General features: G+C 36.6%; 3 protein-coding genes across 6 annotated transcripts; 1 reads left to right on the top strand and 2 right to left on the bottom strand.

Moving 5' to 3' along the window:
* Positions 1-3,703: 3,703 nt before the first annotated feature.
* On the bottom strand, positions 3,704-12,896 carry cdca8 (cell division cycle associated 8). Of its 4 annotated transcripts, none has more exon segments than NM_001007456.1 (11): positions 3,704-4,729; positions 6,448-6,534; positions 6,619-6,748; positions 9,176-9,271; positions 9,371-9,453; positions 10,327-10,391; positions 10,481-10,553; positions 10,659-10,696; positions 11,980-12,108; positions 12,506-12,606; positions 12,859-12,896. In NM_001007456.1, coding segments are annotated over 10 exon segments (831 nt in total). In that variant the 5' UTR covers positions 12,600-12,606; positions 12,859-12,896; the 3' UTR covers positions 3,704-4,693.
* Positions 12,897-13,156: 260 nt separating this feature from the next.
* airim (AFG2 interacting ribosome maturation factor) lies at positions 13,157-17,671 on the top strand. Its single transcript, NM_173269.1, is given in 4 exon segments — positions 13,157-13,520; positions 14,141-14,320; positions 14,867-14,985; positions 17,481-17,671. Coding segments are annotated over 4 exon segments (657 nt in total). The 5' UTR covers positions 13,157-13,203; the 3' UTR covers positions 17,522-17,671.
* An 18-nt stretch (positions 17,672-17,689) lies between these two features.
* On the bottom strand, positions 17,690-22,710 carry cldn35 (claudin 35). The gene is made up of 2 exons (XM_073931950.1): positions 18,017-22,710; positions 17,690-17,877 (listed from the first exon to the last, which is right to left on the bottom strand). Exon 1 carries the CDS (start codon positions 20,322-20,324, stop codon positions 19,638-19,640), a length of 687 nt encoding a protein of 228 aa, XP_073788051.1. The 5' UTR covers positions 20,325-22,710; the 3' UTR covers positions 17,690-17,877; positions 18,017-19,637.
* Positions 22,711-23,540: the final 830 nt, after the last annotated feature.

Genomic DNA, 23,540 nt, shown 5'->3' with positions numbered 1-23,540 from the left:
GATGTTTCAGTGCATTTGGAACTGGGAATCTTATCAGGATTGAAGGAAACATGAAAAAGGAAGACTACCAGAAGATTTTGAAAAATAACCTCAAACAGTCTGCAACAAAACTTGGTTTGGGTCGATGTTTTGTATTCCAGCATGATAATGACCCAAAGCATACCTCACTTCTGGTAAAGAACTACCTCCAACAGAACAAAGTGAAAGTCTTTGACTGGCCTGCACAAAGCCCAGACTTGAATCCAATAGAAAATCTCTGGGGGACACTGAAGTCTAGAGTTCATGCCAAAAGACCAACAAATCTGGAAGAGCTTGAGAGATTTGCTAAGAAAGAATGGGCTAACACTCCTCAGGAGACATGCTTGAAACTTGAGAGCTACAATAAACGACTGATGGCTGTTATCAAGCAAGAGGGTTACACTATTGACTATTAACATCAGAGGGCTAATAATTTTGACCTCCAAGCTTTTTTTATTTTTGATTATAATTGTGTTTCTGTTTGTATTACAAACACTCGAAGCTTCCTGAATAAACTGTTGTTTAAAAATGATGTGTTAAAAAAATCTTTAATCCATTAAACAGCACTTGGGAGATATTTAAAAAATAATTAAATATTTTATAGGGGGCTAATAATTTTGTCTTCAACTATATATAAATATATATATATATATATATATATATATATATATATATATATATATATATATATATATATATATATATATATATATATATATATATATATATAGTTAAAGTCAGAATTATTAGCCCCCCTTTAAATTTTTAAATCTGGCAACACTGTTAGCAGGTCTGCCTCGCCTTCGAAAAGCACGCACTCTCATGAACAAATAAGAAGCAGGCTCCTTTCATAGGATAAGAAAACTCAGCTATGAATAATAATGAGAAACCAACACGTCATCCCTCCATTAGCAGATTGGCGATACGTCACTGGCTTTGATCCCTCCCCAATAATGAAATTTAATTAAAATTTAATAATAAAAATTTAATTAAAATTTTATATAAATTTTATATAAATAAATTTTTTATTATAATTAAAATTTTAAACCCGAAAGATGAAATTTGCAGACAAAAACTCAAAATGATCCAGTTTCCCCCACAATAACAGCTGACAGGAGCTAACGGTGTCTTAGCTGATGCTCAAAACACACACACACACACACACATCTGATAACATCTCAAAAAAAGTACTTGAGGGTGTCTCGAGGGTGTCTTAAACCTTTAAAAAACAATGTAATATGTTGTCTATAAAGTGAAGTTTTTTGTGTTCTAATGCATATAGTGCTGAAATAATTTCTCTTTTAAAAGTAAGGGTGCGTTTCAATCAGCATCCTTGTACACTAGTTAGTACACTGATCAAGGCATGATTTAGTGCTGTCTCTTGTCCTAAATTTTCTGTGAAAATTCGATACGCACTACTATATGCACACACTTAATAGAGGCGTAAAATATTAAACATGTGACCCAAATCATTAAATAATTATAACTAACAAGAGACACGTCTTTAAATCTGATATATATTTATAACATGAATGAAGGTAGCTGAGGAAAAATTAGCAAACATTCATAACAGTTTAATGATTGAAATGTTGCTGGCTTTCGAAAAATCTAAATATTGAGCTATGAATAATAAAAACGCAGTAAAATAAATATAATAAAATCGTTAGTTCTGCTTTTGCTTATAAACAGTTTTCATGATGTACAATGTGAACCAAGCTTATTAGTGCCCTTAGTAGTGCTCAACTACTGATGAATACCCTCGGGAGCTGATTGAGACGCAGAAATAATGTTGCTTCTTCATTATTCAGGATACTTTTCCCCTCTTGAACTCTACTAATGACTGAAGTGACCATCATCTGTGGAGCCGGGCTGCTGTCAGCTGTTCTTTGTCCTTGAACACTTTTGAGGGAGTTTACTGTAGTGCTGGTTGGATATGAGCACACCGCCCTCTAGTGTCACAATAATACTCGCATCAAAGCATCCAGTGCTCAGCAGAAATGAGCACACCTCCAGCTTTAGTGAATCAATATTTGTCCAGTGTGTTCTCAGTGAATATAGACAAACTATTTTGGTGCATTTGAACAAAACTGTTTTATTAAACAGATATATTTACTAAAATAAGAGTTTGGTCAATGAACATCTTTAGGAATATTTATTGCAACAACAAATAATTATATATATATATATATATATATATATATATATATATATATATATATATATATATATATATATATATATATATGTGTGTGTGTGTTTATATTTCTCTTAAGTTTTCCTGTTTATTAAATTTTTTAAACAAATTTCCCCCCAACTTATTTAGGTGCATTAATTTCTGTATAGAGTGATCTTCAGTGTTTTTGTTAGATTAGTTCATCAGCTTTGCCACCGACTAATCTAATGTATCCGCACAGATATATTACTGTACAGCATTCAGGAGAAAACATTACTGTAAAAGATCTGTGAGGGCTCAACTCGTTTGGGCTGAACACACTTTATTATAACTAATACAAACAAATACACACACACACACACACCTAAAATATGAGTAACTTGCTAAATTGAATATATAAGATTTTAACAGAAATATGAGCAATTGCCGCGTTATGGATGTGACATTTGCAGTAAAAACAAATTCACAGAGAAAGTATACGCTTACATTATATTGAATCATGTGTTTATATTTTATTGTTATACAACAAACCTTAGATTTATAGGAGAGGAAAATAAACATGCGTTATGGATGTGACCAAAAAAGTATGCAAGTTTACAGCATACAACATGCTTTGTAGAAATTCTGTGTAACAAACTGCACAACCCTCCAAAATCTGAGAGTTGGCTCTCTGTAGAACACACATGATTGATTTTATTTTATTTGATACTTGCTTTGTTATGGATGTGACCGATGTGAAATTGCCACTTGTGTGACTTTGTTAAATGAAATATAATAGTAAAAAAACATTGACAAACATTGAGTATTTCTAAAGTACTGTAAAATATTTGCTTACACAAAGAACGGAGAAAACTTAATTTGTTTAATTGCAAGGTTGACATTTGCATGGAATTGCTCATATGTATGTGTATAATTTTAGAATCTTTTATATTGTAATGTTTAATTTTAATAATCCTGATTTGATTAATCATAAGTAGGCCCACATGGAATCTGCACACGCAGATTTCTAGCTCATCTATGAAAATATCTATTAACTTGAGTAAATGTGTGTAAATTCATATTTATTTAGTTTTTAAATTACTTTCAGTAATATTATTGACTAATATGAAACTATTCATGATTTATTGACAATACAGTGTGTAAAGTAATACTTTGTCTTTTAGTGGATATATTATGACACTTGCTTTATTTTGTATTGTAAACAAAGTATTATTTTTTATTCATTATATTAAGTTTAATTTAGCTATGATACTTCAAAAATCATTCCACATAAATCTGCAGATTTTTAACAAAATTCTCCACAGAATCATAAGACAGGGCCAGTCTCAATTACACATCAACATGATCAACACATTTATAATACAATAAATCAATCATTCTAAATGTGTTTAAAATGCTGATAAAGGTGTGAATCCTGTTTTGAAGGATGATGGTGGAAACAATATTTTAATGACAAACATTGAGTGATTCACGGACTGACTGTGATGCTTAAATTTAGATTTTTTCTTTTTAAATGACATGATTTCTGTTCTGAATATAGCTGAAAATATATGTATATTTTTTATTTAAATGCTTATGTACCTGTACTATTGTCATTTAGTGTCTGTATTCTGATAATCATGCATGATACAAACGGATTAACTTTTTCAGAGCTCGATGACTCTGCATTTGGCATGAAGAATTCTCTAAACTTCAGATATCTGCAATAATTCAGTAGATTTTCTGTCCAACTGGCCTCAAACAGCAGCCAGAAGAACTGGCAGCTTCTCCTTTTCATAATATTAAAGCCAACTTCATTTTCATCTTGACATCCGTCCACATTTAACAGCAGCAGCAGCAGCAGCAGAGCCACCAGAGGGCAAACAACACTGCAGAACAGAACAGAACAGAACAGGTGCTGTCTGGCTCTGTAAGCTCATAACCACAGGAAAAATAATGCATTTTTATGCAATAAAATTGTTCCCAGAAAAAAACATTTGCATGTGTATTTTTATGGTTTCAGCAAGTTTCACCAAGTCAAAATTATTTTAAACTATTTAAAACAATTTGAAGACGATTATGAATAAAACTTCACACTTATGTCAAGACAAATGCTAAAGACTTCTGCCATTTGGCACAAATCACGGATATTCCAGGACAAATGAACTAAAATACCTAAAGTCAATTTCCTGACTTTTACCTGAAACACACTTTAAAATTGCCTGATGTTCCAGAAATGACATGAACAGCAGGAAAACAGCAGCTCATACTGATGTTCTTAGATGAGAAGAAACAGGCGAGAGAAAGCGGAGATGTGGAAATTGTCTATTTACATGAAGGCAGTAAAACACAGATCACGAAGAGGAGCTAAACGTATTTACATGTTCTCCTTTGTAAAAGCTCATGAGCATAAAAATGATAAAAGCCACAGACGGTTACAGCACAAGAATAAAAATGGGATTAACACAATGACTACTGGAAGAGAAAAGACATCGCAGGCCGCTGTACAAAACTGGAGAGAGTTCATTTTGAGCTTCCACAAAGCGTCGTCAGGCGATTCTGCATTAGAAATAAAAATAATTAATTTATGCTAATAATAGACAACATCACAGAAGCTATTCATCATTTAAAATGCAAGTTTATGCAACAATTAAAAATGCAAGTTTATCATATCAATTGAGCTGAAAGTTAAACAGAATAAAGAATTTTTAAAAATTAATAAATATTTAGTATTTATTAATATTTACTAATTTAATAAATAAAATAAATAAAAATGTAAAATACATAAATCTCTTAATTTTAAAAAAAGTTGCACCGAGTGATTTTCTCCAAGTGATCTTGATATTTGAACAGATCAAAACAAACACGCCCCTAACCCAATACTCCGCCCCTTTTTGGTAACCACCACTATCATAACTAGACACGCCCCGTACTGCTGATTGGCTGCATGCTTGTTTTAAGTATCAGCCCAACACCGGTGTCTGTTTCATTTGTCCGACAATAGCACTGTCTATTTATTTGCACCAGATATTTAATACGTACAGTATTTCTAGAAAACCTTTTAATAATCAGGGTACGCAGATAGATGAGCATAATTACAAATTTATAAACTTACCGGCCAATTTATTAGGTACACCTTCATAGATTTAACAAGGGAAATATTCCTCAGAGATTTTGCTCCATATTGTCATGATAGCATCACACAGTTGCTGCAGATTTGTCGGCTGCACATCCATGATGCCAATCTCCCGTTCCACCACATCCCAAAGCTGCTCTATTGGATTGAGCTCTGGGGACTGTGGAGGCCGTTTGAGTACAGTGAACTCATCGTCATGTTCAAGAAAGCAGTCTGAGATGATTGAGCTTTATGACATGCTGCGTTATCCTGCTGGAAGTAGCATTAGAAGATGGAGACACTGTGCTCATAAAGGGATGGACATGGTCAGCAGCAATACTCAGGTAGGCTGTGGCGTTGATGCTCAATTGGTACTAATGGACCCAAAGAAAATCTCCCCCACACCATTACACCACCACCACCAGCCTGAACCGCTGATACAAGGCAGGATGATCCATGCTTTCATGTTGTTAAGGCCAAATTCCGAATGTGTCAGCAGAAATGGAGACTCATCAGAGCAGCAACGTTTCTCCAATCTTCTATTGTCCAGTTTTGGTGAGCCTGTGTGAATTGTAGCCTCAGTTTCCTGTTCTTAGCTGACAGGAGCGGCACCCGGTGTGCTCTTCTGCTGCTGTAGCCCATCCGCCTCAAGGTTGGACGTGTTGTGTGTTCAGAGATGCTCTTCTGCAGAGCTCGGTTGTAGCGAGTGCTTATTTGAGTTACTGTTGCCTTTCTATCAGCTGGAACCAGTCTGGCCATTCTCCTCTGACCTCTGGCATCAACACCCACAGAACTGCCACTCACTGGATATTTCCTCTTTGTCGGAGCATTCTCTGTAAACCCTAGAGATGGTTGTGCGTGAAAATCCCAGTAGATCAGCAGTTTCTGAAATACTCAGAGCAGCCCGTCTGGCAGCAACAACCATGCCACATTTGACAGGTGTACCCAATAAATTGGCCAGTGAGTATGTACAATTCAAGATGAATTTGTGCAATATACTGCAACGGATATGCGCAATTTAAATTGTGCAAATATAAAATAATAAATATCCTCTTTTTTGTGTTCAACAGAAGAACTACTCAGTCAACTGAACGGTGAATAAATGACAATATTGAATATTTGTAAGGGAACGGTCTCTGAGAATGAAGACAGAAACTCATACCTGCAGGTTTCTGATACTGCGAAGAGCTTTCTCGTCCAGCTGACTCAGATCCACAGAGTCCATCTCACTGGCCAGCAGCTGAATACACTGAAAATAACAAAGAAAACACGTCACACACTCGAACACACAAACACTGAGCTGTGCTTAATGAGCATCAGGATCACCATCTACCTCTCCGTTTCCGATCGGGACACTGATGACGATGTCTTCTCCACCGGCAGACAGAGGAGATCCATTCACTGACATGCTGTAAACCTTCTCTCTGTGAAGAGCTGATCTCAATGCTGGAGTCTTGGGCAATCTGACACACACAAACACACAATGTCAAGACCTATAGCAGTTGTTCTCAAACTTATTTCCATCAAGTACCACCTCAGAAATATAAATAGTCTCTCCAAGTACCACCATAATGAGCAGTATTGAAATACAATAGCGCAGTAGGCCCAGTTCAGCAGCTACACCTCAGTTAAAAAAAACGGGGCAGATTACCTCAGAAATATAGGCTATTTTTCCATATATGGCATATTATATAGATCATTTTTGATAAATTTTTAAATGTCTAGCATGTACATTACATATTTAATTTCTCCGCATACCACTAGAAGGAAGCCTGCGTACTAATAGTGGTACACGTACCACAGTTTGAGAACCACTTAGACTATTTTACAACAGTAAACAAGTTCTCTTGATCACTGATGATTTGCTTAGTTTTGCCACATCAGAAATTTACGGATATTTTATGCAATAAAATAACATTACATGATGATAACAACACATCCCCTTCTAGTATTACAAACACATCCCCTTCTAGTATTACAAACACATCCCCTTCTAGTGGCTTCCAATTACAGTAAAAGTTCATTGATAAGCATGTGCAATATTTATACTGTGTGTGTGTGTGTGTGTGTGTGTGTGTGTGTGTGTGTGCCGATACTGCTCTTCTATGCACACAATGAATAAATAAGCAATTGAGTCCAAAAGCATTGTGTTGTGACTGTGTGATACAGCCTACTAGAATTAAGTTTATATTGATGGAGTAACATTTTAGACCAGGGGTCACTAATCTCTGTCCCGGAGGGCCGGTGTCCCTGTAGGGTTTAACTTCAACTTGCCTCAACACACCTGCCTGGGTGTTTCAAGTACACCCAGTAAGAGCTTGATTAGCTTGTTCAGGTGTGTTTAATTAGGGTTGGAGCTAAAATCTGCAGGACACCGGCTCTCCAGGAACGAGATTGGTGACCCCTGCTTTAGAAAATATACTTTTTTCCCCACATTTCACTGATAATAAACAAAGCTGGAACAGAACATATGATTTAGAGCAGGGGTTACCAAACTTGCTCCTGGAGGGCCGGTGTCCTGCAGATTTTAACTCCAACCCAAATCAAACACACCTGAACAAGCTAATCAAGGTCTTACTGGGTATACTTGAATCATCCAGGCAGGTGTGTTGAGGCAAGCTGGAGCTAAACCCTGCAGGGCACTGGACCTCCAGGACCGAGATTGGTGACCCCTGCTTTAGAGCAACAGTGACTTCATTTACATGGACATCAGTAATTGAATTATTTGCTTTAATCTAATTAAGAGAATAATAGGACTAAGGCGTGTACATGAGTTGCTTTTTAAATGTTACTTTCGTGATGGTGTTTTACATATTATAGCACATAATTCGATTAACGTCATTGCGTCACTGTACTATCCGCTTTTCCTCCGAAGTTTCATGTAATTTTGAGTGTTTCATTTGTAATTTGTGCATTTTACCTGCAGTTTGGCACTTTCACTTTCATTCACAAACATTTCCTGCAATGTCTTGTGTCACGGAAGGCATTGATGCAATAATAAACTGCTGGAAGTGTTATTTTAATGAAAGTTCATACCACATGCTGAATGGAAGAAAAAACTAAAGTAAAATTCTGCATTACACGATGCAGGTGTCTGTGGTCTGCACTGACTGGGTTAGGTGCAAAGAGTGTCAAACAGCCGTGTGTGTGTGTGTGTGTGCGTGTGTGTGTGTGTGTACTATCCTGTCGCAAAACGCGGCGAAAAGTCCTACATGACGGTAATAGTTTGATTAAGGTGTTTTCATGTCTGTACTGCACTTCAATAATGGAACTAAAATCAGCATTCTCCACACATCTTAATTCAATTTCTCTTTAGATCGATTATGACCTTAATCTGATTAGATTCATTAGGAGAAATAAGAAAAAAAAACGCTGTTTACATGGTCAACTCCTAATTAGAGCATTGTCTTAATCGCATTAAAATCGAATAACTGGTGTCCATGCAAACCTAGTCACTACGTAGAGGCTTTTCCTTCCTGAATTAATCAGTTTCAGGATTAATCAATTGACTTGCTAATTTTTTAATCAAACAGTTTTCCTGAATGAACAATTCAGTGAATCTCTCTTTAAGACTCGCATGTCTACTGGTGGTTTGTCTAATATGTTTCTATTACAGCCCTTAAAAAGAAAGAAGCACAAAAACATGCAATCAAAAGTTCAATATTGTTATAAAAATAAAATAAGATGACTTGGATTTTCTCAAAAGTGACGAGTGCCTTATTCATTGTAGGAACTTAAACTTTGATTGGTATTAGTGTAGTGCTACACTGAAATATGACCTTGTAATTTAATTAGTTTTTTAATATTCTCAATTCTAATCCAACAATTTACTTGTATAAGTGTGCAGATTTAATCAACAGTGTCATGAAAATGCAGTGTTGTGAATTCACCTGGGGTCAAAGCGCGGCGTGATGAGCGGTGTGGCACCGATGATTGAAGAGTCCAGGAAACTTCTAGCAGGAGTGATCAGAGGCTTCCTTGTAGTCCTGTGGACAAAAGCAGACCTGAACTGACACTTCTGACCACCATCAAGACAGAAACAATGATAATCTTATTAAACAGGGGAGACTGCAGATTCTCTTCACCTTTGGATGGTGCCGCCCTGTTTGCTGATGGACAGAGCTCTGGGCTTCTTGGACGTTGAAGGAGCTTTCTTTGAGGCTTTCTTCTGCACCACAGAAACAGTAAAAAATAAAAGCCTCCCATGACATACAATCACTAAAACAGGAGTTTAATTTCCAACATAGACCTATCAAAATAGACTTGGATGAGCAAAACAATCAGAGCAGAGTTAAAATTTTAAAATGTGTGTGTGTGTGTATATATTTATTATTATATTTATATATACATCTTTATTTATATATCTTTATTTATATCTTTATTTATATCTTTATATATATATATATATATATATATATATATATATATATATATTATTTTCTAAAATTAGATACATATTCTGTAAAAATGACTATGTTTTCTGACTTCTATAACAGGTTAAATGCATATGAAGACTCTGACGGAAAATTAGGACACTTTTAAATTCAATATGACCTGTCCCTTAAATGTAACTGGTCAAAGCACAAAGAAAACGTCTCTAAAAGCATGCATAAACCATCAGTTTGGGATATTGGGAACGCATAAAATAAAACATACTTATCCATTGCATTGCATTTCCAGTGTTTCACAAACACAAATGTCAGCGGAAATTTAGTTCTTACTGAGTTCTAACTGGGACGTTTTGAAAGTCTCAGCTCAGATGCAACATCCATTTACAGATGCAATCTTAAGGAGCTGCATAGGTTACGGTCACTTATTAGGGCTCAAAGTCTTTACGCATACTACTGCATGTTCCTCTAAACAGTCAAAAGCAAATGTTCTACATGAGATGGAAACAGTTTTTTGCTAAATATTTATCCAATTACTCTATTAGTAATAATAATAATAACATTATTATTAATAAAACTTTTGTTGTTTGTTAAATTCAAATTTAGGTGAGAAACTAAGCTTGACATTAAGCAGCTCATACACTCCCACAAACCTTCTTCATTGTAGACTTCAGCGGTGCCATGTTTTCATCTTCTGAGTATGCGCTGCTCTTGGCTTCTGTAAATGAAGTTAAAGAGGAAAACAAATCAGCTGAAAACACCAACCAAAAGCCTTTATACACATTGACAGAGGATGCAAAAATGTACCTTTTGCAGCAACTTTAGGAATAGTATGATTCCCAGCAATCGCAAGCTCTACCTGGGCAGCTTCCTCCCTCACCTGAACAAACAACAACATTGAAATACAATCTCTTCCAACAGTGAGTGATTGGACACACAAAATATTTAAGTTAAATAAACCATATGACCAAAGTAATCCAAGTACCTTTGAATCATCCACCGGTGACTTTGGCTTCTCTAGATCTAAAAAAAGAAATAATAAATTGAGGGAAATAATCAAAATGTTCACGCTACACTACACAGTGCTATTTTGTCTGGTTTTATTTACAGTAAATAAGCAGGATTTAATATCCAACCACATTTTAAGACAAATTGAATTCTATCTTGACAGAAGTGATGAGAATAAATTCTGCATTAAAAAGGAATTTTTTTTATTATTATTTTTATTTTATTAATTCCAATCCACTTTTCCACCCAGATTATTAAAGATATTATATGGAAGGACCACCTTCAGCTGTCAAAATACATCTAGCAAAGGTAAACTATATAATTTCATTACTCAACTTCTGTAAAACTTATCTTCCTTTTGTGCATATTTACGATACATATGAGCCTGGTTTTGTTCATAGATGTAAATATAATCATACAATCTATAGCAGAAATAAAGACTGATTACACAGTTCATTTAAATGTACAGTCATGCAATTAATACATTTTGTTTGTAAAATTTGTGCTAAAAAAACAACTGCAATGTGTGTTTTTCTGGTCTCAGTTTGAATATTTTGTTTGCACAATATCTTTAAACATTTCTAATATTGAAAGACATTGCATCACATGACTTGTGCAATTTCATTCAGTTATTTTCTTTTCGGCTCAGTTTCTTTATCAATCTGCGGTCGCCACAGCGGAATGAACCACCAACTTGTGCAATTTAATATGTAAAATAGTTTCTTACTTTTAGCTAATATAAAAGAGGTTAAACCCGATGAGAACATTCAAATTATTATTAGTTTCTTATTATGAGAGGATGCTGGCAAGATGATTTATGATTTTATGAAAAATGCTGAATTATGACAGTTTTACAAACACAATACAAGAGCTAGTATTGACATATATAACAATAATGATGACTGAAAACCCAGTCTTATTTTATACAGATAATGAATCTCCTAATAACTTTTGTTTGTATAATATGGGCTATATAGTCTCAGTTTGCATGTTTCTATAAACTGTACACAATATCTTTAAACATTTCTAATATCATAAGACATTGGATCACATCACTTGTGCAACGTAATATATAAAAGAATCTCCCCTTTTATCTAATATAAAGGGGTTAAATCCAATAAGAGCATTCAAATATTATTTTCACATTATAAGAAGTTGCTGACATGAGGATTTTATGAAAAATACTGAATTATGACAGTATTAGAGCCTAAGAAAGTGCCAGTATTGACATATACAACAATGAAGATGATGATGACCCATGATCTTATTTTAAACAGACAGATGAAGAATCTCCTTACTGCAGTACTCGATCCAGTTCATCTTCCTCACCGCCATGGGCAGTTTAATGAGAGCAGTTTTATAAAGATTATCTGCATCTTTCAGCAGATTATTAGTCTTCTCCTTCAGCCTTTCCACAATGGTGTGAACTGCAAACAACCAGCAGGCACACAAACACAACACAAACAGGTAAAGACAACACAAACGACATGCTTTCATGCTATAAAGAGTTATAATTAAGGTGAAGTTGGTTTTATATTTGCACATTCTGACTTTCTCCTTATAATAACATCAGTATTCTTTCAGAATACTAAACAGTGAAATCATATTAGCCGTCAATGAATATCAAAGTTCAGCATTGTACACAGTCAGTTAAACAGTGCTAATGTTGTTGAAGTCATACTTAGATGCTATTTCAGACCGATTATAAAGTACATTATAGGCACGGTGTCACGGTTTAAATAATGAACGAATGTGCAAATGCAAAACCAACTTCATCTCAATAGATTTACACGTTAAAGCTTTATAAAGACAAACTCAAGTGACCTTCATCATCAAAATCCAGCAGAAAAGCCTCAAGTTTGGGCGCTTTGGGATTCTTCTTGCTTTTAGCATTCTGAGTGCGCTTTCTGGGAGCCATAATCAACCTGGAAAACAAACACGACACGGTTTATTGACAAAATCTGACATAAATGTCTGAGATTTAAAGAGATTTTAGCATTAATTTAGACACTGTTAGCTTTTATCGTAGCAAACAACAAGCTAATTTTGAGCTTTTACTTTCCTATTTCATCTTACTTTCGTCATATGTCATTACCATTAGCACATTCTAGTACCAGATAATAATATAAATAAATTCAATTTACTAATATAATACAAAATTAACTTACTTTACTCACTCTTTCCACGTCTGAACCGTGTCTCTCAGTCAGCGGTTAGAAGGAAAACCCTTTTCAAATTGAACCCTTCGCATCAGCGAACCAATCAGCATGCAGCATCCGTGAACATGCGCCATGCTCTGACCAATGAAACATCGTCTCTCTTCAAATAAAGAATCTGACCAATGGTTGAGTGCTTTACTGTTCCAGCCAAAGAAACAAACACGCGGATTGGTGTATGACCATAATGTTTACATTTACCCGGAAGAAAAGTCGATCGCTGTGGTCACACGTGCTTTTACTCTATAATGAAAACATGATTGTATTCACTCTCGCTAAACTTAACAATGATTGGTCAGTGTAATAATGAGATCGCAGAGTGTGATTAATGTAATCGCTGTGTTTCCGTCAGTAATGTCCGAATCAGCGTTGTTATCGCTGCAGCAGGAGCTCCGGCGGGGATTCGAGGCTCTAAAGGCCGCCAAAGATGCGTTTGATGGCGGTCATGCGGAGTGTCAGGAGCTCGTCTCCTCTCTGGGGAACCTGGCGCTCCAGCTGAAGGCTCTCAAACAGGTCCAGATATCCGAAACTCCTCTCTCCGGATTCCCATGTTTACAGCAGCGACTCCATTACAAGCTCTCGCTGGCGGTGGACGCACTTCTGGCTAAACTAGCCGAGAAAATGTGAGTTTCATATGAAAGTCATTACTGTTATACTTAATATACTCCAATGGACATGTATTATACAGATGTACAGCATAGGAGCTAACGTTATTATGCAAAAAACACCTTATAAGGGGTTTAATCACAGCTGTGTGGCAACAGTCTGTGAATATATCCAGCATCTAATAGTAAAAATGTATTTATTGTGTTTGTTCTAATCAGATTTGATCAAAACAGTCTGCAAAAACACTTTGATTGACATTCTCCTTTCGTAAGCGTCATCAGAGAGTTAAAGCTCCGCCCACTAGTGCCCATTTTTCCCTCATTAGCATAAACAACAGCCCTGAGTGAGAAGCAGCCGTCTGTCTATTAGCCATTAGAGTGTTTGAAGATAATGTCAGACTAAGAGGATTGTAGATGCAGAGTTTTAGATGAACACAAATGAACAGAGACAGGAGTCTCCATAGACTCACAGAAACATAAAGCACATTTTCAGACAGATAACATTAGTCCTGGTGTGAATTTGTAGCTCCGCCCTCATCTAAAATCAGCACAATCTCATTTGAAGTGTTGTGCATCTGATGCATGAGCGGTAATGCACACATGATCAGTGCATGATCTGACAGTGTGTTGTTGTGCAGGGCTGCTCTTCAGAAGGTGCGATATGCCTTCGCTCAGCAGGTGTTTACTGTCGTGCAGCTCTATGAGAAAAACACAGACGCTCTGGACATCAGCGTGTGCGTCTCCAGATCAGCCGTCTGTCCTTCAGTCTCAGACATGCTGGAGTGGCTTCAGGACGCCGACCGATATTACCGCCTGCAGTATCCTTCACTTCTCCTTCAGCCAAGTGCTGGATAAAGATATTGTCCCTCAAATGAAGGATTGCATTAAAAGGGCATTATGTTTTGAAATCTTTGGTCTTACTTTATATTAGATGGCCTTAACTATGATGTACTTGCATCAAATAAATAAATATAGTGTATTTAGTGTGATGGTAAGCTATCACAGGACATTTGTGGTGCTCTTGAGGTGGGATACAGGTCTGGTTTGGGACAGATTGGGTGGTATTGGTGGGTGTAAGGGTGGGTTAAGGTGTAAAGTATGGTCAACAGTGTATTTTAAATGTAATTACATGCAGCTATTTAATCGTAATGTCAAAAAAACAACATTCAGTGTAAGTGCATATTAGTTAAGGTCACCTAATAGAAGTTTAACCTGCTACTGGTCTACAATAACACAATCAAAACAAGTAATTTGCATAATCCCCGCCTCTTTAATTAATCACCTGTTTTGTGATCAATCCTATATTTTGTATTGGAGGCTCATCTCTGTTCGTGTGTGTGTGTATTCCTGAACTGATGTGTCAGATTAATGCAAAGCCGGCTCCTCCTTCAGACGCTGACCCCCACTGACCTTACATCAATGGAAACAGCACCAAATAGATGGAGATCTCTGCGTTCTGCCCGTCAGGAGGAGAGAATTGCAGGTATATCCCTGTATTACAGCAGCAGATATGGTTACACACTGGCCCCGCGTTCAGCTGGTGTTGAGTTAACGTCTGTGATGGGGATCAAGTTACAAGCATAGGACATTCTGTAATGCCGTCAGTCCCTCTCTCCACAAATGCTCATTTAACCCTTTAACGTTTTGACCACAGACATGAAAAGAACTTAAATGATCGTCAGTGTTCAATGCTTGTAGATTTAGGCTTGGTTTCATTTTTAAAATAGATGTCCATGGAAGCCCATTCCCACCACTGAAAAAAAATTTACTAAAAAAAAATTATAAAGTCAGAATTCTGAGTTATTACAGCAGAATTCAGTTATTAAGTCAGAATTCAGTTATTAAGTCAGAATTCAGTTATTAAGTCAGAATTCAGTTATTAAGTTAGAATTCCGAGTTATTAAGTCAGAATTCAGTTATAAAGTCAGAATTCCGAGTTAAGTCAGAATTTAGCTCTAAAGTAAGAATTACGAGTTAAGTCAGAATTCCAAATTATATATAGTCAGAATTGCGTTATAAAGTCAGAATTTCGAGTTATTAAGTCAGAATTCCAAGTTAAGTCAGAATTCAGTTATAGTCAGATTTCTGAGTTATTAAGTCAGAATTGCGTCAAAGTTAGAATTGCGAGTTATAAAGTCAGAATTGCGTCATAAAGTTAGAATTGCGAGTTATAAAGTCAGAATTGCGTCATAAAGTTAGAATTGCGAGTTATAAAGTCAGAATTCCGAGTTAAGTCAGAATTTAGTTTTAAAGTAAGAATTATGAGTTAAGTCAGAATTTAGTTTTAAAGTCAGAATTTAGTTATAAAGTCAGAATTCCGAGTTATTAAGTCAGAATTTAGTTTTAAAGTCAGAATTGCGAGTTATAAAGTCAGAATTGCGTTATAAAGTCAGAATTTCGAGTTATTAGGTCAGAATTCCAAGTTAAGTCAGAATTCAGTTATAGTCAGAATTCTGAGTTATCAAGTCAGAATTGCGTCATAAAGTTAGAATTGCGAGTTATAAAGTCAGAATTCCGAGTTAAGTCAGAATTTAGTTTTAAAGTAAGAATTATGAGTTAAGTCAGAATTTAGTTTTAAAGTCAGAATTTAGTTATAAAGTCAGAATTCCGAGTTATTAAGTCAGAATTTAGTTATAAAGTCAGAATTCCGAGTTATTAAGTCAGAATTTAGTTTTAAAGTCAGAATTGCGAGTTATAAAGTCAGAATTGCGTTATAAAGTCAGAATTTCGAGTTATTAGGTCAGAATTCCAAGTTAAGTCAGAATTCAGTTATAGTCAGAATTCTGAGTTATCAAGTCAGAATTGCGTCATAAAGTTAGAATTGCGAGTTATAAAGTCAGAATTCCGAGTTAAGTCAGAATTTAGTTTTAAAGTAAGAATTATGAGTTAAGTCAGAATTTAGTTTTAAAGTCAGAATTTAGTTATAAAGTCAGAATTCCGAGTTATTAAGTCAGAATTTAGTTATAAAGTCAGAATTCCGAGTTATTAAGTCAGAATTTAGTTATAAAGTCAGAATTCCGAGTTATTAAGTCAGAATTTAGTTTTAAAGTCAGAATTCCGAGTTATTAAGTCAGAATTTAGTTTTAAAGTCAGAATTTCGAGTTAAGTCAGAATTTAGTTTTAAAGTCAGAATTCCGAGTTAGTAAGTCAGAATTTAGTTATAAAGTCAGAATTTAGTTATAGTCAGAATTCAGAGTTAAGTAAGAATTTAGTTATAAAGTCAGAATTTGATTATAAAGTCAGAATTTCGAGTTAAGTCAGAATTTAGTTTTAAAGTCAGAATTCCGAGTTAGTAAGTCAGAATTTAGTTATAAAGTCAGAATTTAGTTATAGTCAGAATTCGAGTTAAGTCAAAATTCCGAGTTATAAAGTCAGAATTCAGTTATAGTCAGAATTCAGAGTTAAGTAAGAATTTAGTTATAAAGTCAGAATTTGATTATAAAGTCAGAATTGCGAGTTAAGTCAGAATTCCAAGTTAAGTCAGAATTGCGAGTTATAAAGTTAATAAAAACAAAAGTTATTTGCCTTTGTTTATGAAAATAGGAAAACAATAAATGTGTATTACACAAATATGTACTTTACATATCTTGTTTTATCTTAATAGTGGCACAAAAAAAAAATCAAAGGTACATCTCTGAACAGATTCTATACTACATTTGAAGTTGGTTATCTTAAAAACTGAGCTTTCAGAAAGATTAGGTTTGGCCGCAGTACCAGACATGACCACCAGGTGAGATACAGTTTCCATCGGTGACCGTATTTAATCGGGGGTTTTTTTCTTACAAATATTAGTTATAAATTGTTAAGGTATTATGAGAATTTGCTTGTATTTGTTTTGAATTTAGCCTCTGAAAGCATCTTAAACATGTTTACATGTGGATTGCTGTAGCAAAGTAATGCTTAACGAATCTGATGAATATCCTTGTCACAAATTAATAACTAATTGTTGTTCTGTAATGGTATGTTTCTGTGTTTTAGATGCATTGTGTCAAGTGTCGATCTTCTTGGAGACTGAATGAATGAAGGATCCTTAAAAAGAGACAGACTGAACTCTGTCTCCTGGATTAATGTAGTTTTATGGTGCGAGTTAGCATTATAAGGACTGTGCATCAGCATCATTGTAAGAGCAATGCTCTACTGTAATAAATGCAATTCATGCTTTTTATATTTATAAAGACTCCACTGTTGTTGCTCAATGTGAAGGCACACATCTTTTACATTTATTCTTCCCATAAATGGTTCAAATACACACATTTCCAATAAATAAATAAATACAGATTAATCACAATGAACACGGCAATCAGATATATACTGAGTGTAAGTGTACTGTGTCTAAGGCAAGGGTGTCCAAACTCAGTCGTGGAGGGCCGGTGTCCTGCAACTTCATTCAACACACCTGCCTGGAGGTTTCTAGTACACCCAGTAAGAGCTTGATCAGCTGGTTCAGGTGTGGTTAATTGGGGTTGGAACTAAAATTTGCAGGACACCGGCCCTCCACGACCAAGTTTGGACACCCCTGGTCTAAGGACAACAGCGCGGCTACAAAAAAATACCAATTACAAAACAAAACACTGCAAAAGGGGAACTAGTGGTCAAAGTTAATACTATTAGAATAAAAAACTAAATCAAACATGATGAAACTAATCAGCATTCATAAATATTAAAGTACCTCGCATAAGAATGTACAGTAATACAGAGGAAAACATGACAATGAAGAAAAGAAATGTTTCAGTAAATCTTGGACTCTTTCCATTCAAGCATTGTTAGCCTAGCTGCTAAACTGGCTTTAAAAGTGCACTTTTTTTTTCTTGCGTTAAATAAATAACATTGCTAATAATTAACAAATACTTTCTAATGAAACTAGTGATGCAGAAAATATACTCAATACAAATGTACACAATGAAAAGCAAATCAAACTACATAAGAATAAATGCAATATACATATTAAAGACAACAAGACAGAACAGCAGCACAGACATGGGTCAAAGAGGAAATCATGCATCAAAACAAAGTAAAAGTACAATAAATAAAATAAAAGCCCTCCTGGGTTAAACAGCATGTGGGAAATTGATGAAAAAATAGTCATTTTTCCAAGATGTATTCAGTTTAAAGTGCATTTTAAAGCTGTATTTGGGTTAAAAAGGCATGTCATTGGACAACAGTGGTTGTGTAGACAATTGAAAAAATGCTATTATTTTATTATTATTCCAGCTAAACTCTTTCCAGAGAAAAATAACAGGAAATACTGTACAAAATGTGCTTGCTTTGGGAAAAATTGGAAAATATGCTAATAATTTTGTCTTCAACTGTATGTGTATACACAGTATAGAGTCTGTTTTGATGCTGACAACAAAATAAAACCTCTCGTCTTTGACCCACATGAATGCGATCTACCAATCCAAACACAAGCAGCACGAATACAAACACAACCAAACAGATTAGGACTTCAAATAGCAAATATGGGCATGATCTCAACACTGACCACACCACACAGTGCCTCAGTCCACTGACACACAAAACTACCATGTGCACCTTTAAAAGTCCCGTGAAGTGCTTTGAAATGTGTGGGTTTTTTTTTATTTGATGTTTGAGGTCATCTGAAACTGATATTAGAATTGAGGGTGGGGCATCATATTAGCCCCTCCCCTTTTTTGGAAAAACAGCCAATAGTGTTTTGTTTTTATCACAGCTCTGCCAGTGAGAGTGATTGAGCTGAAGCTTAAAGCAAATGAGAAGGGGCGGAGCATGTCACATACTAGAGAGCATTTGATTGGTCAGAAGATTTGATGAGAAACTGAAGTATGACGTGAAATAAAAAAGGTCTTCTAATCCACTGTTTCTCAACCATGTTACTGGAGAAGCACCAACACTGCACATTTTCCAGGTCTCAACCAAACACACCTGATTCAGATCGACAGCTCATTAGCAGAGATTGAGAAGACCTGTATGGGAGTAACAGACAAAGGAGACATCCAAAACAAGCCAGTCCTCCAGAAACGTGGTTGAGAAACACTGCTGTAAATGCAAATATTTGGTACACACTAGTTTATAGGCATCCTTGAAACTAACATACTGATTCGAACAACTAAAAAAACTTCACAGGACCTTTAAATATGATCTCAAGCTGGTTTTTAATCATACATACTCCTTAAGAGGCAAGGTGCTGTTGGTAATCGGCTTGGGAGGATCAGGAGCAGAAGGCCTGGAGTTAGCAAAACTGCGGCCTATGTACCCGCGCCTGTACCCGCCGCGCTCTATATGTGGGCAGGTGCTGCTTAAAACGGCACCACTGATCATGAGGATCACCGCCGCCGCCCAGCCCAGGTAAATAGCCTGTCCGAGCTCCCGTTTATGCTGGAGCGGGACATTGGGGTTGTAGAAGTCCTGCACCACAGTGTTTGCTGTCCAGGAAACTGGCACCAGGACGCAAAGTCCCGTCAGGATGAAAAGCACCCCGCCGGATAACGCTATGCCAGCCTTAGCATGGCGATCATCCCCGGCACAGGTGGTGCACTTCATTCCACAGCAAGAAACTGTGCAGGACAACCAGCCCAAGAAAATTGCAATGCACATCAGCGCCCGTGCAGCTTGTATATCAGGCGGTAGAGCCAACATGGAGTCGTAGGTTTTACATTGCATGTGCCCGGTGGTCTGGTAGATGCAGTTCATCCAGATCCCCTGCCAGACGATCTCCGAGGTTAGGATATTGCTGCCGATGAAAGCAGTGACCTTCCATTGGGGTAACGCGGTCACCGCTATAGCCATAATCCAGCCAGTTACAGCACAGGTGAAGCTGATCAACTGCATGCCCGTGTTTACCATCTCGCCTCCCTCTGAGTACCACGCCTCCTCGGGCCACAACCTCGAAGACACCTTTACGTTTGCAACAGGTCCAGTCGGGGATAATCGGATCAGATGGTTTTGCCCACAGAGATCGGAGGGCCAATGCTCTGCAGGACGACACTTGAAGGATCCTTGGTGTTGAATTTGTTTTCTGGTCGACACCTTTGTCAATTCTCAGAGTTTAGTTGGGTTATGCAAGTGGTTCAGTTGTGGATTATTGAATCAGATGGTTTTGCCCACAGAGATCGGAGGGCCAATGCTCGAACGTCACTCAAAAGATTCTTGATTTCTTGAATTTGTTTGTTGTCAGCACGTTAGCCAATCCTCCAGGAAAAGTTTCTTGAAAATTCCTTGCAAGACCAAGGTGTTCAATTTAAAATGCCTTTGAGGAGAGCTTTGTCAAGGTTTAATCTTCTGGTCGGCACATTTGCCAATTCTCATGAACAGATCTTGGTCTGTACTTGAAGATAACTTTTGTTTGCTTTAAATTGTATTGTCTGTCCTTCGGTCTCGGCACGTTAGCCAATTCTCAGAAGGAAGTTTATTGAAAGTTACTTGCAAGATCTTGAATTTCAAATGTAGGAGAGTTTTTAGTCGTGTTTTTCACTCGCTTGCCAATTCTCAGGAAGAGTTCTTGGTCAGTCCTTGAAAATGCCTCTTGATCAGTTAAATTTTCTGTTCTTTGGTCTCGGCATGTTAGCCAATTCTCTGCAAGACGTTTCTTCAAAGTTTCTTACAAGATCTTGAATTTCAAATGTCTTGGAGGAGAGTTTTGTTTAGTTCTTCTGTTAGACACATATGCCAATCCTCCACAAGAAGGTTCAGTCACTCAAAGATTCCTTGCAAGATTTTGATGAATTTAAAATTTTAGGGAAAGTTGTTAGTCGTATTTTTATGATTGACACGTTTGCCAATTATTAGAAAGTGTTCTTGTTTGTCCTTTGGTGTCAGCACATTAGCCAATCCTCCACATGAAGTTTCTTAAAAATTCCCTGCAAGACCTTGGTGTTCAATTTAAAATGTCTTTGAGGGCCGCTTTGTCCAGGTATAATCGTTTAGTTGACACGTTTGCCAATTCTCAGGAAGAGTACTTGGTCAGACCTTGAAAATCCCTCTTGCTTGCTTTAAATGTACTTGTCTGTCCTTCGGTCACGTTAGCCAGTTCTCTGCAAGAAGTTAATTGCGTAGAAGAAGAGTTCTTGGTCAGTCTTTATGAGTTACTCTTGATTAGTTTAAAAGTTCTTGTATTTTGTCTTGGCACGTTCACAAACCCTCCACATGAAGTCGCTTGAAAGTTCCTTGTCAGACCTTGGTGTTGAATTTCTAATGTCTTGAAGGAGTGTTTTGTTTAGTTGTATTGTTCTTGTCGACACATTTGCCAGTCCTCTGTAGGTAGTCTCGGTCAGCCCTTCTTAAAAGATGCTCACAAGACCTTGCGTTGGTCTGTGAATAATCCCAGTGCAAAGTTTTGCTCAAGTCTGTCTAGTTTTCTTGTCACAATTTCAGCAAGGTCAGTCCGTAAAAGTGACTTTTATTACGATTTTTTAATGTCCCGCAGCCTCGATAAAGTCTTATTCACTTCTCCTCAAAAATACCTCAGAGTTTCTTTTAGTTTTCAATTCTGTCCTTCGTTCTTGTTGCGTTTGCCAATCCTCAGACATAGGTCTCAGTCGGTCCCTTAAGAAAGTTCCTCTCGGTTTTGTCTTTCAAATTTCTTGGAACAAAGTCCTGTTCACCCTCATTCTAGTCCGTCTTTTGGTCTTTCAGACAGTTGTGCTCACTTTCTCCTGGTCTTTGTTTGAGGAGATGAATAATTGAAGATCTCTGAGCACGGCTGCCAGTTCTCTCAACTCACCCTGCATGGGGATTGACTGAACTTCAATGCAAAACTCCACCAACACCACATCCGAAGTTAGTCTGGCAGTGCTGTAAAGTGTGATGGACTTGTTGTATTGACGGTAAAGAAAGATCTATCCTTATCACCGGTTGCAACCCAGTCTGGTGTTGTCTTACTCAAACAGGTCATTGAATCTGACACCGTGACGTGAATTCGGCAGCCGTCAATGATCCATTACTTCCAACGTCAAACAACAACCCACACTAGAGTCTGGCGAGGCTTCATGCATTGGAATAAAAAAAAGAAAAGTCATCAGACCCTGGTGAAGCCAAAAGAAGTGAAGATGCAGTCCTTTTTCAATCATCGAGAGGAAATAAAATGAATGCTGTGCTGCAGACCACTTGCATAAAGACAAAAGCAATGCAACAAAACCTTCACAGATTGGTTGGCTTTTATCAGATTGGTGATCCCCTATTGGGCGTCCTGATAACCCTTACAGGTGTTCAGCCTGATCCAGCTTCTCATCCTGAAAGGAAAACAGCGGATGGTTGGATATAAAGGGAGACGGAGAGAGAGAGGGGAGGAGGGAGGGCTGGAGAGGATCAATTAACACAAAGGCCATCAGAAATACAGCTGCTTTTGAAGGGCCGCTGCTGAAGAGTGCTCGCCCCGTTGTGTTTAAGACAAAGAAAGGATGCTGTGGGCATGTCTAAGGATGAATCATGCCAAAATGCACACTCTTTTGCAACAATATGCCAATTCACAACCAATTTTGGTGAAGAATTTAGCACTTGCAATCAAAAAACAAACAAATAAATAGAGCATAAATGATTTTTAGGCAGAATAATGCAAAAATAAATGCAATATGATGCCAATCCAGTCCATTTTTGGTGGAGAATTGAGTAATTTCTCACTCTCAAAAAATTGTAAATAAACAATAAAACAGTACAATAGCATTTTAGGCAGAATAACGTCAAAATATGCACAATTTTGCAACAAAATGCCAATTTTACATCCACTTTTGGTGAAGTTAGCACTTTTGGTCTAAAAACTAAGAAAAAAAAAAACAGTGTATTACAGATTGTTGGGCAGAATGATGCAATAATACGCACACTTCAGCAACATAATGCCAATCCAGTCCATTTTGGTGGCAAATTCAGAACCTTCTCTTTGTCTCAAATAATAAATTAACAGTATAATAACATTTTAGACTGAATAAATGTCAAAATACACACACTTCTGCAACAATATGTCAATTCCCATGCATCTTTGGTGGAGATTTGATCACTTTTTCTCGAAGAAAGAAAACAAAAACACAGTACAACAGCAATTAAGGTAGAATAATGGCAAAACACACA

This window comes from Danio rerio, chromosome 19 (assembly GCF_049306965.1).
Source record: "Danio rerio strain Tuebingen ecotype United States chromosome 19, GRCz12tu, whole genome shotgun sequence".
NCBI classification, from domain to species: Eukaryota; Metazoa; Chordata; class Actinopteri; order Cypriniformes; family Danionidae; genus Danio; species Danio rerio.
This window is presented reverse-complemented; position numbering and strand designations above follow the sequence as displayed.